The sequence below is a fragment of the Canis lupus genome, chromosome 36, assembly GCF_048164855.1.
Source record: "Canis lupus baileyi chromosome 36, mCanLup2.hap1, whole genome shotgun sequence".
Lineage (NCBI taxonomy): Eukaryota > Metazoa > Chordata > Mammalia > Carnivora > Canidae > Canis > Canis lupus.
In genome coordinates, this window is record NC_132873.1 from 18934196 (window position 1) to 18949508 (window position 15313).

The 15313-nt window shown below is 34.7% G+C and overlaps 1 protein-coding gene and 1 long non-coding RNA gene across 12 annotated transcripts in view; one reads left to right on the plus strand and one right to left on the minus strand.

Annotated features, from left to right (window-relative positions):
- NBEAL1 (neurobeachin like 1) overlaps positions 1–15313 on the minus strand; it is a 178014-nt gene that overhangs the window by 90034 nt on the left and 72667 nt on the right. For all 11 annotated transcript variants that reach the window (XR_012024946.1, XM_072812973.1, XM_072812975.1 and 8 more), the window contains 9 exons: positions 11645–11730; positions 9128–9217; positions 6561–6729; positions 5978–6111; positions 5363–5522; positions 5154–5256; positions 4462–4618; positions 2794–2952; positions 179–338 (listed from right to left, as the gene is read on the minus strand). Coding sequence is in view for 10 of the 11 variants with exons in the window: in XM_072812973.1 (XP_072669074.1) it covers positions 179–338; positions 2794–2952; positions 4462–4618; positions 5154–5256; positions 5363–5522; positions 5978–6111; positions 6561–6729; positions 9128–9217; positions 11645–11730 (1218 nt within the window). In the remaining variant the exon portion in view is untranslated. The remainder of the gene's footprint in view (positions 1–178; positions 339–2793; positions 2953–4461; positions 4619–5153; positions 5257–5362; positions 5523–5977; positions 6112–6560; positions 6730–9127; positions 9218–11644; positions 11731–15313) is intronic.
- Positions 1–15313, plus strand: part of LOC140625620 (uncharacterized) — a 34114-nt gene that overhangs the window by 12965 nt on the left and 5836 nt on the right. The window lies entirely within an intron of this gene.

The following is a 15313-nucleotide window of genomic DNA, read 5'->3' on the forward strand; positions in this document are numbered from 1 at the left end:
AATAAAAAATAGTACCCAAGAAAAGCCCTGCTGAATCAAATAATAGGTCATTAAAAAGTAACCTGAGGAAGGAAGGAAAAAAAACACTTTAGGAAAAAAATTGAGAACCATCAAATAGAATTATGCTACTACGAAGAACATTTCTTAATTATATCAATATTATTAGCCTTAGTCATACCTGTATTTATAATTTGATTGGTGAGGCTTTTAATGAGAGAGGTATTAACAGATGCTTCATTAAGAAGAAGTCCCAATCCTGAATAGCCAACTTCTCGGAGCCGAATACGTTGTTTACTTCGTTCATAAACATTTGTGCATTTCAACATTTGTTCCATAACCTGGTCACAACAGTAATATATTCTTCTCAATACAGAGAACTGAGAACAGTCTGTCACTTAAGTTAATACTGTATATAATATTACCATACTAGCATTATTTTGGAGCATCATTTTATTGCTTAAGTACAACAATTCCAGAAGTAACAGGGAGGAATACTTCATAACATACTCTCATTAAAAAAATGGATTTAAGAAACTGAACTAAAATAAAATTAAAATTTGCATTTAAATAATATATTTAGGGATCCCTGGGTGGCTCAGCGGTTTAGTGCATACCTTCGGCCCAGGTCATGATCCTAGAGTCCCAGGATAGAGTCCTACATCAGGCTCCCTGTGTGGAGCCTGCTTCTCCCTCTGCCTGTGTGTGTCTGTCTCTCTCTCTCATGAATAAATAAATAAAATCTTTAAATATATATATATATTTAAAACTGTTGTTTACATATATTTCTTGGCAGATCAAAGAATTTAAAATTTCCTTTTTAATGGCTAAGGCTTAGATAAAAACAAACCTTAACAGCCTTCATGAAAAACAAAAGTATATTATTTTAAAAGAGAAAAAAGATACTTCTAGATCAATTTAGTAATTTCTGTAATATTTATGTAACAGTTATCAAAATAATTTTTTAAGAACAAGGAAACATTTTGTGAAGCAACACATCTATATGTTCAAATGGGAGAACGAGTTAGTAATCCCATGCTTTTTTGAAGTGTGATCAGTGTTTTAAAAGTGACATATGAAACTCTACAGAAAGGATAATTTTGGCAGAATAATAACATGAACAATCCATATAAGGCCATTTCTGGAGAAATAACATTTAATCTCTGTAAAGGAGTGATTGTTTGGGCAGATACTTTAAATTTATTTATTTTTTTTAATTATGATAGTCACAGAGAGAGAGAGAGGCAGAGACACAGGCAGAGGGAGAAGCAGGCTCCAAGCACAGGGAGCCCGATGTGGGATTCGATCCTGGGTCTCCAGGATCACGCCCTGGGCCAAAGGCAGGCGCCAAACCGCTGCGCCACCCAGGGATCCCCAGGGCAGATACTTTAAAGAGCAGCCAAGGGGGCCCCATAAGTGATACTCATGAGAGACTTTGCCAGATTATTTTTATTGCACCTTTGTTTTCCAAAGTCTAGGGATTCCAAGCAAAGACAATCCAAACTTGACCCCATAAATAGACTTGTATTATAAAATGTAACACTAATGATATAAGAAGAAACAAATGTCATAGGCAATCAGGCTGAACGAACAGAATAAATTACAAGAAGTAAAAATATGACTCACTCCTCTTTTTTAAAAAAAAAAAAAACAAAAAACAAAAAAAGTGAGGTAGGTGGCTTCACCAAAAGCTCCAAGTGACTGCTTTGGATAGGTTAACAAAATATATTCAATATCCTTTGACAAGTTACTAACCTCTCTGACTTCAGTTTCTTTACCTGAAAAATGGGAATAACAATGTACACTTCATCAAGTTTTTGCAAGGACTAAGTTAGCTAACATCTGAAGAATGTTCACTGGCTGATGAATAGTGGGTGCCACATGAGGTTAGTTGTTATTAGTAACTGCTAAAATGTCTGACCTGAAACAAAGACCCATGGTAAGTCAGAAGAGAGATGAGACAAGGAGTGAAATGGAGTGGGAGGTACAGGCTTCCAGTTATGAAATGAGTAAGTCACAGGAATAAAAGGTAGAACGTAGGAAATATAGTCAATGGTATTGTAATAACAAGTGACAGATGGTAGCTACACTTGTGAGGAGCATAGCATAATGCATAAACTTTTAGAAACATTATGTTATACACTTGAAACTATTGTAACATGGTGTATCAATTATACTTTAAAGAAACTGTTAAAAGGCAAAAAAGGGAGAGGTTTTATTGAGGATGATACAACAAAGTGGATTTTCCACTGAAATAACTGATCAGATTACAATATAATTAGTTTTTAAAAATTCAAGACATGAAAAATATATATCAAAACAAACTGAAGAATTGATTAATTAGTTGTTTTTTTTTAAGATTATATCTATTTATTCATAGAGACAGAGAGAGAGAGAGAGAGAGAGGCAGAGACACAGGCAGAGGGAGAAGCAGGCTCCATGCAGGGAGCCTGACGTGGGACTCGATCCAGCATCTCCAGGATCAGGCCCTGGGCTGCAGGCGGCGCTAAACTGCTGAGCCACTGGGGCTGCCCCTAATTAGTTTATTTTTAATGCAGGTTCCACATCTTAGCATAGAGCTCAACGCTGGGCTTGAATTCACAACCCTGAGATTGAGACCTGAGCCAAGATCAAGAGTCAGACGCTTAACCCAGAGTCACTCAGGTACCCCTACAACAATTTAAAATTAGATAGATATGAAAAAAAGAATTTACATTTATAAAATAGATATTTATAAGTAAATTCATATACTCACAAATGTCCCCAAATATAAAGATGCTTAAGAAATGTGTGTACCTTAAAAACAATTTCTCTTAGTCTGTCAGAGTACTTCTGATTTAAGAGCAAGGCATAAAGTATGTCAGCATTTCCTGGTTCAAACAGCAGTAAGAAAAGCTGACCTCTAGTTGGGCTGGTACGTAGGAGACTGAAGAGCATATCCAAAATTCCGAAGAGCTTTTAAAATTAAGCAACACAAAACAACCACATTCATATATGGAAGTAAAAATAAAATCTGAGTGACAGTTATTTAAACTAAGTTCTATATACCCTAATGTTTTAGCTTAACTGAATGTCTGATGTCTTATGAAATAGCCTGATTTTAACCTCCATTATGTTTTTGGCTTATTTCCTTTTGTACATCCTCTCAATGTGCATGTTCACATGCTGAGCCTTATTATGCCTCAGCTACATAAAAAGCTATGTCTTTAAAAAAAAAAAAAAAAAAGCTATGTCTTCCATAAAAAAGCCTTTCCTGGTCTCAACATGTAATACTCTCCTTTGAAAACCTCATAGGACTTTGTATTACTCTTATAGTTACTATCATATTCTTTTATTGTTTGTTTCATAATTATTTATAAACTTCTCTTATTCACCCTTCCCTCTATTAGGCTAAAAGAATGCTAACTTACTCATTTTAATATACCCATAATATTTAATATTACTCTGTGTGTATAATGAGCTTTCAATAAATACCTCTTTGACTGAATTGACCAAGAAAATATTGGCAATTAATCACAGTGGGTGACAATACAGCTATCATGAAATAAGATGGCTACTGACTAAATAAAAAGAAGCTTCTGGAGTCTAACCTTATGGGGAAATAGCCTAATTTAACTCATCTATATAATATCAATTATGAAGTCATGTAATATCTGCTTACACAATGAATACTTCATCATAGAACACAAAATATTTGAGTCAACATAAATTAAGGCTACTAAGGTTTGGTGTTGAGAGTGGTATGCAGAAAGAGCACAGAAATAGCAGTAAATATACCTGAGTTCTATTCCCAGGTTTGTTAGCTGTATGACTTTTTAAGTCATCTAATCTCTCTGAATATGTACTTCCAAATGTGCAAATGGGAAGATTAATGCCTGGTCTGTATATTTTATATCAGTGGTTCTCAAAGTTTACCATGTGTCATAATCACCTGGAAGGCTTAGTTCAGTATGTGTGCATTTCTAAAAAGCTCCCAGGTAAATCTGGTCAGGAAACATACATTGAGAACCACTGTTTTAAAGAGTAGCTCTGAGATACAAATAAGTAAGAATGTAAAAGTATCTGAATATATAAATATATTTATAATTTACTCTTCATACAAAATTTTTATAAACCTATGTTAAAACATGTTAGAAATCTGCCCAGTATGTTGAATGACAGGTAACTATACATCATGTGGCCTATGAAAATAAGATTCAGAACTACCACAACAACTATTTCCAGATATACTACTTTCTAGCTAATTAAAATATTTGATTACATTACCACCTCTTTAATTAAATTTTCAGTTAAGAGATAAAAATTTACTTCTTTAACTGCATAATATAGTTTTTCATATGATAAACATTTTACTTTTAAAATGTTTAATATATATGGAATTTTCAAGGAAGATGATATAGCAATTTATGTGTGAAAAAGAAAAGAAGACTTTTTTTTTAAGAAGACTTTTCTTGGGCATAATACCTGTTCTTCTTCATTGATAGCAGCTATATAACCCATAATACTCTGTATCTCTTCATGAGTTCCACCTTTGCACAGAAAATACTTAATTAGTCCATACAAAGAAGTCCTTATTGTTCGAACGTCATCTAAAGACAGCTCACTATATTTACAATCAGTCCTGAAAGAGAAAGTAAAAGTGCAAGAATTGAAATGTAAAATGTTTACATTTTAGTATTTTACATGAAAGAATTCATAGTTTAAATAAAGATGTTTCCATGTAATTATAAGAATTCATGGTATCTTTGTTTTCTTTTTTAAGGAAAACCTTGAATTTCAATGACAAAGATATAAATAGTTAAACAGCTTATATTTAAGCAACACTAAGTGTCAGATGCAGTTTTAAGTGTTTTGCATATTATTAATGCATTTAGTTTAATTCTCAAAACAACCATAGGATATCACAGGTTTGTATCTCCTGTCACAGACAAGAAAATTTAAGCACAGAAAAGTTAAGTTGCCTTCAGCCAATTAATGAAATACAAGATTCAAATTCAATATATGTGATCCACTGTTCATCATTTTAACCTCCACAATCTCCTGTCTTTCTGAAGTTAAAGGATATTAGAATTACTGGGAAATAAATAATCTAGATATTCCAAGCAAGCAGCAGGCAGAAAACAGTATCACACTGAGAAGGAGCAAGGACATCATACCCATAATAAATCCTAAGTGTATCTAGGAGAAATTGCACACCATACTTCTTTCGGAAAACTCTCCTGCTGTCTTTGATGATGGTGGAAAGATACTGTATATGACCTAAAATACAAAGTTCACTCTTAAATGAATACCTAAAATAAAATCCCACAGGTAGTTACAAATTTCTATAACAAGTATAAAATTCTATCCAACAGAATGCTCTTACCAATTCGAAAGGGAAAATCTCCACGGTTCCAAATACGGAAGTCAAAAAGTAAATACTGATACATTTGCTGCAGAAGCTGCATATTTTTTTCTAATGATACCTGTTCAATTAGTAACTGAATTGCCATCAGTACATTAACATCCATCAAGGCGCTTGGCACCTGAAATTCAAACAGAGTTTTGTAAATTTTAGTTTAAATAACTATCATTAAGCTACATCAAATTTCAAGTGATTAACTCAGAACATCTAAATATGAGAATCTTTGTTACAAAAATAGAAACAATTTAAACTTTAATTTTCCAATGTACATTAGAACATATATTCCTAATGTCATATTCCTAAAAGTCTTAAATTTATCAAATATCCCAAATACCAGTACTAACAAAATCCTATGTATAAAAGATTATACACTATTACCTAAGTGAGTAATTCTTATAAAAAAGTGATTCAGTGTAGGTTTTAAAAATCTGCTTGTCAAACAAAGTTACATCCATGAATATAACTGAAGCCATAATAACGTAATTTAAAAATATTTACTTAGTAAGAAGAAAAACCCTAAAGACAAACTGCTAATTACAATCATTAGCCACACCGACAAATATTAAACTAGCTCACCTTCTGAAGTAAGGCACCAAGAGTGGCAACTCCATGGGAGTGAATGAGATTGTCCTGGTTGATAGGATGTCTTTGAATAAAGTGTTTCACAATCAAGATAAATGTTGCAATTAAATTTCTTTCTAATCTTGACTCTGAGGAATTGTGAACATGTCGTTAATTATAATTATTCTAATCACTCTTCTATCACATTTTCTGCCATAATGCATATTGTAATAAACAAAAGATCTGGGTGAGCAATCTGCTTCCAAAGGTCACTGGGACAATGCAAATATCAGAGAAACCAGCGATTGTGTATCATATACTTACATACACATGCAAATATTTTCTCTACCATAATTTTAGCAATGCTGTCATATTTCTACTAATAGTACGAACTAAGGATAGCAAGAATAAAACCAACTTCTTAATTTTTTTGACTAAAATATTATGAACTTTTGGAATTACATTAGTAAAATTAGGGATGGGCTGCTTCAGCTACAAATTGTTAAGTTTCCTCCTAACAGTGGCAAGACATTTTATCTATGTTTCAATTAATCCCCAAATTTTCGATGACTATTTTGTGTTAATTATATCTTGATACCTGATGCCTTTGTGGAGGTCAATACGACCCAATCTCCTTCTACAGGAGTTACCAATTCAGAAACTGTGCTTTCATTCATTCCTTCAGAAATCTGTCCTTCACCAAAGCGGCTGATTTGTTCCAACAGAGGAAAGAGTACATTTAATCCACCTATGCAGTTTATGATGTCCTGAGAAAGAAAATTACAATTTTTTAATCTTATAAAACAATGGCAATTTTGTCATTTAATATTTATACAGCCTGTGTGAGGTTGCACTTTACTAAACTTTTAGGCAATACACAGGACAGCCTAAGCTAAAAGAACTCTTGTTTGGGAAGATGCTTTAAAGAGTAGCCATGGGGGTCACTAAATCAATATTCAAAACTATGCCAGACCCTTTGTACCAAAACTTTGTTTTTCAAAGTTTAGGGATTTCAAACACAGGCAATCCAAACTTGACCCCATAAGTAGACTTTAAAATGTAACAGTAATGATACAAGAGGGATCAACTGTCATAAAGCAATTAAGTATAATAAAATAAATTAAGAAAAAAAATACAACTGGTGGTAGAAATATGACTGACTTCTCTAATTTTAATTAACAAAAAAGGTGAAGTGGGTGGCTTCAACCAAAGTTCAAAGTGACTATTTTGCATAGCTTAACAAAATATAGTCCACATTCTTTAACAAGTTACTAATATCTCTGGCCTTGGTTTCTTCATCTGTAAAATGAGGATAATAATAATTTTCACTTTGTAAAGTTGTTACCAAGATTAAGCTAATAAAAGAGTGCTTAGTGCCTGATGAGCTGGGTGCTACCCAAGATTGGCCATCATTAACTGCTAAAATGTTCTGATCTGCCGTTTAGACTCAGTTTCAAAAAAAAAAAAAAAAAATAGACTCAGTTTCATTATTAAACAACCCTTTTCATTCTTTTTGCCTGTTTTTCATACTGATTTTTAAGAGTATAGCAAGTAAATTAGCTTTCCAAATGGCAAGTATTTTTCTTTGTTGTCATTTAACAAATTTTGTTTGATTTTGTTGCAGTATAAAAATACAATGAACATAAGAGACACTGAACTCTAGGAAACAAACTGAACATTGCTGGAAGGGAGGTGGGTAGGGGAAGGGATAATTTATGGGTGATGGGCATTAAGAAGGGCACTTGATATAATAGCACTGGGCATTATATGCAACTGATGAATCACTAAATTCTACCTCTGAAACAAATTTTTAAAAAGTCTTTAAAAAACCCAAAAAAATTAAAAGTAAAACATAATTTTCTGAAGGAAAAAAAATACAATGAACATTTCCTCATTAATTCTGTTTCTGTTTGATTTCCCTGTAGTTGTAACTCAAGGCACCAAAAACTACTTTGATTTTCAAATATAATGTATGGCACAAATAATCAGCTTTCTACATACAAGTAATACGTACCTACAACTAGCCTCAGAGACCAATCTTATTAAGTGACAGCAAAAGTTAACTTATGAATGGACAAATGTCATAAATTTTATCATTTTATTTATTTATTTTTTAATTTTATCATTTTAACAGGTAAAATTAAGTGGTCTCATTTCAAAGTCAAAGAGAAAAATGCTTTATACCATATGAATAACAGGACTAACAACTGATGGGTTCATTTTCTATACTGGCAGAATTATCCTAATGATCTCTGTTCCACTGAAACAAAAGGCATTATTTGATGGGTGTTAACGGACTATAGGATAACAGGGTTTTGGGGGACTCCTAGCTGGCTCAGTCTGTTGAGGGTTCACTCTTGACTTCCACTCAGATCATGATCTCAGTTGGGGTCCTGGGACTTCTCTCAGTGGTGGGAAATATTTTTGAGGATTCTCTTTCTCCTCCCTCTGCAAGTCTCCCTGCTTGCATGCACATTCTCTTTCTCAAATAAATAAATAAACTGGAGGGGGGGGGGGGTACCTGGATGGCTCAGTGAGTTAAGCATGTGACTTTGGCTCAAGTCATGATCTCAGGGTTCTGGGATTGAGCCCTGCATTGGGCTGACTCCCTGCTCAGTGGGGAATCTGCGTGCCCCTCTTCCTCTGCTCCACCCCTCACCTGTGCTCTCTGGTTGAAATCTGCCATATAAGTTTAGGGATTAAATACCTTAAAAGCAGATCAATAAACTAAGGCAGTATATTCTTCTAAAAGAAACTGTTAAATTCAAACGTAGTTTAAGAAGGTAACTAACTTTCAAGCAAACTAATCATTCTACTTCTTTGTTTATACTTCAAACTGTATATCTTGCCTGCAAACATATTCACCAGGACTTATTACTCAGATTAAACTGGTGGTGCTTAGGGATCCCTGGGTGGCGCAGCGGTTTGGCGCCTGCTTTTGGCCCGGGGCACGATCCTGGAGACCTGGGATCAAATCCCACATCAGGCTCCCTGCATGGAGCCTGCTTCTCCCTCTGCCTGTGTCTCTGCCTCTCTGTCTCTCTCTGTGTGACTATCATGAATAAATAAATAAAATATTAAAAAAAAAAACTGGTGGTGCTTAAAAGATAAACTCTTTAAAAGGTTCAATAAACTCAACATAGTATGTTGCTCATCATTACTTACCTTGATGTCCCAGTTCACTACTTTGTTTCCTGTTAATCTCCCATGCAAACAATTAGTAGATAAATCAAGACAGATTGAATTTTTGCAAGCCTAAGAATAAAAGGAAAATATGGCAAATAGCTAAGCACAGTGAGGACAAAACATCATTTTAACTATATGTGAAACATTTCACCATAATTTTTTTTCTTTTCTTTTAAAGATTTTATTTATTTATTCATGAGAGACACAGAGAGAGAGAGAGGCAGAGACACAGAGAGAGAGAGAGAGAGGCAGAGGGAGAAGCAGGCTCCATGCAGGGAGCCTGACGTGGGACTCAATCCCAGGTTTCCAGAATCACACCCTGGGCTGAAGGCGGCGCTAAACCACTGAGCCACCCGGGCTGCCCATTTCACCATAATTTAAAAGGGTATATAGAATAGTCAATGATAAGATGCTTACAATATTAAGTTTAATATTACTATTCTAAATGGCAGCTAAAAAGAAAGATGCTCACAAAATTATACTGCAATTTTTTTTTCATATTTACTTCACTTTAGGTTATAAGCTTCTTAAAGTCAGACACTTTATTCATCTTTATATCCTGAAAGTTCAGCACAATTCTTGGCTTGAAGAAGACACTCAAAAAATTATCAGCAATGGATGGCTTAACACCTCCTACACATCAGCACAAAAATGAAAAACTGCTGACTGTCAAAAAACCCTCTAGAGCACCTTTTCCCAGACTAGTACTTGTCAATAAGTACGATTAAAAAAACAGAACATGTGGGCAGCCCCGGTGGCGCAGCGGTTTAGCGCCACCTGCAGCCCAGGGCGTGATCTAGAGACCCTTGATCGAGTCCCGCGTAGAGCTCTCTGCATGGAGCCTGCTTCTCCCTCTGCCTGTGTCTCTGCCTCTCTCTCTCTCTCTCTGCATCTCTATGAATAAATAAATAAAATCTTAAAAAAAAAAAAAACAGAACATGTTCTATGCTCAAATAACTTATGAAAAAAGTAGAATAAAACAAAAGTAAACTAGTTTTTAACAAGATTTTTCAAGTGATATCAATCTCTAAATGGATATACAAAATACATCTCCCCAAACTTAACCACAGAACACTCATCACCATTTTTAAGAAATATTTTTCGAAGAAACTGTTTATTGTATATATTTGCCATACTGAATTTATTGAGGAAAAACATTAATAGCTATTTTATTACAGAATTTTATCAAGTTTAAATTTGAAAAGAGAATATGACAACCATAATGCTAAAAAGACTCAATTAGCTATTAAGTCTAGAACATGCTACTAAATACATTAGTGAGATTAAATTCAATTATTTCCTATCTACTTCTAAAAGTGAAAATAAGAATATGATACAGTTCCTGCCAAGAAAATAACTTAAAAGTCTAGTTCAGTAGACAAACATATCTTTGGAAAAATGTTAGTGTTACAAAAGGCAAACATTAAAAAAGATTGAGGCGGAAGAGACCTTATAGATAATACAATGCATGAACCTTGATCCAGATTTAAATTTTTAAAAGGCTAATAAAATATTTTCGGGAAAACTGGGAAAATCTGAAAGAGTACATAAATTACTGATAATTTTTCTAGGTAGGTTAATAATTACATAGAAATATTTAGGGGTATTTCTAAGTGTCTGATAGCTACGTCAATCTATCTTCACAAAAGATTGAGACAGTCAACAGGTATGGCAAAATGTTAATAATTGGTGAATTCAGGTGGAGAGTATATATGATTTTAGTTTACCATTCCTTCAAACACTCTAGGCTTGAAATTAATCAAAATAAAAAGTTAAGGGTAATATAAATGATAAGTAAATTTTATTAGGTCAGATATCACAAGTAAGTTTTCAAAGTAATAAATTATGACCATGTACTAGCTGGCTAACCTAGAAAAAAATTTCTACATTGTATAATCTCACAAACAAAAGCATTTTCTGGGTCAACGTAACATTTGGTACAATGAAGGCAACTAATATTGTTTATGTCACTTTCCTTTTCTTCCTTCGAGTTCTACACTTGATCTTTCCCTCAGCTATTGCTGATCTTAATTACTTTCACTGGGTAAGTCTTTGAAGGAAAAAGGACTATGTGTGCTTGCATATAAGTAGTTTCTTATTTCTCTTTATGAAATAAACATTTCTTTTTTTTTTTTGGTTTGTTTTCTTGCTAGTATTACATTTAAAAAATAAACAAAAAAAAAAGTTGTTCTATTTAATCTCTCCTTCCAAAACAGTAGGATAATATAAGTTTACTGACGTCAATTCATTAGTATTCCAACTATAACGATTCCCACTCATACTACTGGGATGAAATAATGATTAACATTTGAATCCTAGTTGAGAGTTGCAAATTAATTTTTATTGCTTCTCCTCTTCTTTTGAAAATTAGTAATTTTTAAATGGAAATTCAAGACCATCCTTCTCAAATATCCATCGAAATGACAAAAGGAACAAAAATGGAATTTTATTCACAGCATAGTTACAACTAGATACACTCCATGCATCTATTCTCACCTTTGCAGTGTAGTGAAGAAGGATGTTACCAGGCAGGTCAGCCATGTCAGACTCTTGGAATTTCCAAGGACTTAAACAGTTTGGACCTGAAAATTATTTAGACACACATACACAAATGTCACTGAATATATATGGCCTCCTTGGTTCTGTGTAATCAGAATAAATTTAAAAATTAAGCTGTTTCAAGCTATTCAACACAGATAAAACATACTAGCCATGGTACAAAATCTGGATGCAAAGCTAGGATGTTAGAGCCCAGGAATTTGGAGGGACCTACCGGCCAGCAGTGAGGACACCTCAATGGAGAGCTGAGTTTAGGGTTAGGGGTTAGGGTTAGGGAGAAGGTGAGGGTCCAACAGCTTGGAGGGTCCCATCTGCTATCATGGGGGAGACATCCCCGCAGGGCTGAAGTGAGGACAGGGGTTAGTGAGGTTCAGATGCACGGCTGGTGTGCAGGGTGGGCTCAGAATGCCCCTCCAATTTCTTGAGCTCCTGCTGTCTGCCCCTCATACAAACGGCACTTTTTCCTCCTAGAGGGTGTCCTGAGCTTTCTGGTGTCGCTCATGTATCATCAGTCCCTTGGGATTTGGACCCAGGCTCTGGGGCTGGGTCAGATCACAACTCAATCTAGGGTTAGGGTTAGGGCCCAGGAGCTTGGAGGTTCCCATCTGCCCAAATGGTAGAGACCTCCCCAGAAGGCTGAGTTGAGGGCAAGGCTTAGCATGAGGCTCAGGCTTGGAGCTGATGTGCAGTGGCGACATTGAATGTATGACTGGGCTCAGGAGGCCCTTCCAATTGTTTGGGTTCTAGACATTTGCTGGTCTTCCAAATGGCCACATTTCCCCGAGTGGGTGGCTGAGTTTTCTGGTGTCGCTTATGTGTTGTCAGTCCCTTGTGCTTCTGGGCCAGGCTATGGGGCTGGGTTGAGTCAGAACCCAATTTAGGGGCAGCCCGGGTGGCTCAGCGGTTTAGCGCCACCTTCAGCCCAGGGCGTGATCCTGGAGATCCTGGATCGAGTCCCACGTCAAGCTCCCTGCTCGGAGCCTGTTTCTCCCTCTGCCTGTGTCTCTCATGAGTTTGTGAGTAAATAAATAAAATCTTAGGAAAAAAAAAAAAAGAACCCAATTTAGGATTAGGGTTAGGGTTCAAGTTTGGGTAAAGCACTGAAGCACTGCTTACGAAACACAGATTTATGGTTTTTATTTCTTACTGCAAAGAAACTAAGGATTTTTGAGTCTGTTGGTATACATGGTTTGTGCTTTATTGATTCATTAACTTAGGTCTAAAGAATTCAGATGTAAGGGTTCATGCTTACTTACTATATTGTTTTCAAGGGAGACTAAGGTTTCTAAAAGTTAAAATTCTGCTAACTATACAAACTGATAAGAATCAGAGATAAATTCTGCATGTAGAAAACTAGGAGATATGTTACAAAGATAGAAGGAATGGAAATGTATTTTTGTTGAAGGTAAAAGAAGGAAATTTTGAAATAAATAAGATTGATTGATTGAAAAGGAAAAAAAAAAAACAACATACTAGCCAAATGAACTTTATTTTTACATCACCTCCAGTTCATCTAAAACCTAAAAAAAGCTGGGGGGTGGTTTGATGTCCACTAGAGAAAGGGAATTTTATATGGTATCAGAAAACTAATATCAAATATAACAAAATCTACTTAGTAATTTATCTAACGTAATTTAAATTTATAAGATAAAATAGCAAAACAATCAACCAATAATGTGAATAGATACCACAGAAATTGAACTGTGAATTAATAAGACTAAAAAAAAAATCTAACAAATACAAATTATAACAAGTTCCCATCTTAAATCAAAAAATGAAGGAAATAGTACTGACCATTCCACCTTAATAAGCCTGTGATGAAATTGGTATACTTACATTTTACTAGTAGACACTATGAATTGGTATGTATCTTTTGGAAACAGATTAAGCAACATGTATTAAGAGCCAAAAAAAAATTCAAACACTTTGAATATATATCCTGGGAGTTTATTATAAGTGAACGTATCCAAATTAAGGAAAAACACTAAAAGTACAATAGCTCATCTTATTTAATACTTCAAGTTTATGTCAAATTAAAAACTATAAACAACCTAAGTAAATTATGCAATACAGATTCAATGAAATATTATGCAACCACCCAAAACAATCATTAAGAAGACCATACAACAAATAACTATTATTTGTAAGAGTAGAACTGTAAATTGGAAGAATTATAAAAATAAAATCCAAATTAAATCTAGGCAGTCCCATTCATTTCAAGATTATGTAATCTAAAAAAGATATTTTTACATAACTCTTTTGCAGTTGGTACATATAAATACTTAGAGGTTTACCTCCTGAACATCCTACTAGAATATAGATATAATTTTGAAAATAGTTATGATCCAATAATAACAGTGTGTATCTTTAAAATCACTGCCAAAAGAAAAAGGAAAAGCCAAAACAAAAATAGCTTGTAATCTTATCCAAGAAATAGGATTCTTCTGTCCTCATTTCTTCAGGTATGTTAATATAAAAATGACAAGTCTTAGAACAAGACACATAATTTTAGAATCAATCATATGATTTCTTATAAACATAGACATATTTTGTTTCATCAATTTATTAAAATCTGTCAAAAGTACTGGCAATATTATATACTGAATTATGTCCCTCCCAAACTCATATGTTGAAGTTTTAGCACCCTACGTGATTATATTTGGAGATAGGGTCTTTAAGGAGGTATCTAAAGTTAAATGATGTCATAAGGGTCCCTCATAAGAAGAGGAATAGACATCTTTCTCTTCGCACATACACCAAGGGAAGATGCCATGTGAGGTCACAGTGAGAAGGCAGTAATCTACAAGCCAGGGAGAATCTTCAACAGAAACCAAGCCTGATGGAAACTTGATCTTGGAATTATACATCCAGAATTGTGAAGAAATAGTGTTTAAGTAACCCAAGTCTGTGGTATTGTGTTAGAGCAGTCCTAACAGACTAATATAGACATTATTATGGATATTTGAAATATTTCCTAAAGGTTTGCTTTATTTATGCTTACCAAAAAAAAAGGTATGGTGTACTAGAGTTAACCAAACTATATTATACCCCAAAAAGTTATTAAGAGAGTAGGGCAGCCCAGGTGGCTCAGCGGTTTAGCGCCACCTTCAGCCCAAGGCCTGATCCTGGAGACCTGGGATCGAGTCCCACATCAGGCTCCACATAAAGCATGCTTCTCCCTCTGCCTGTGTCTCTGCCTCTCTCTGTGTGTCTCTTATGAATAAATAAAATCTTAAGAAAAAAAAAAGTTAAGAGAGTAGATCTCAAATGCTTTCACCACACATCACACAATCACATGCTGTAATTATGTGACGGACAGAGGTCCTAACTAACCTTATTGTGGTAATCATTTTGCAATATATATGTGTACCAAATCATTACATTGTACTTCTTTTTTTTTTTTAAGATTTTATTTATTCATGACAGACAGAGAGAGAGAGGCAGAGACATAGGCAGAAGGAGAAGAAGGCTCCATGCAGGGAGCCTGACATGAGACTTGATCCTGGGACTCCAGGATCACACCCTGGGCCAAAGGCAGACGCTCAACCACTGAGCCACCCAGGCATCCCTACACTGTACTTCTTAAACATACCTATGTTCTATACC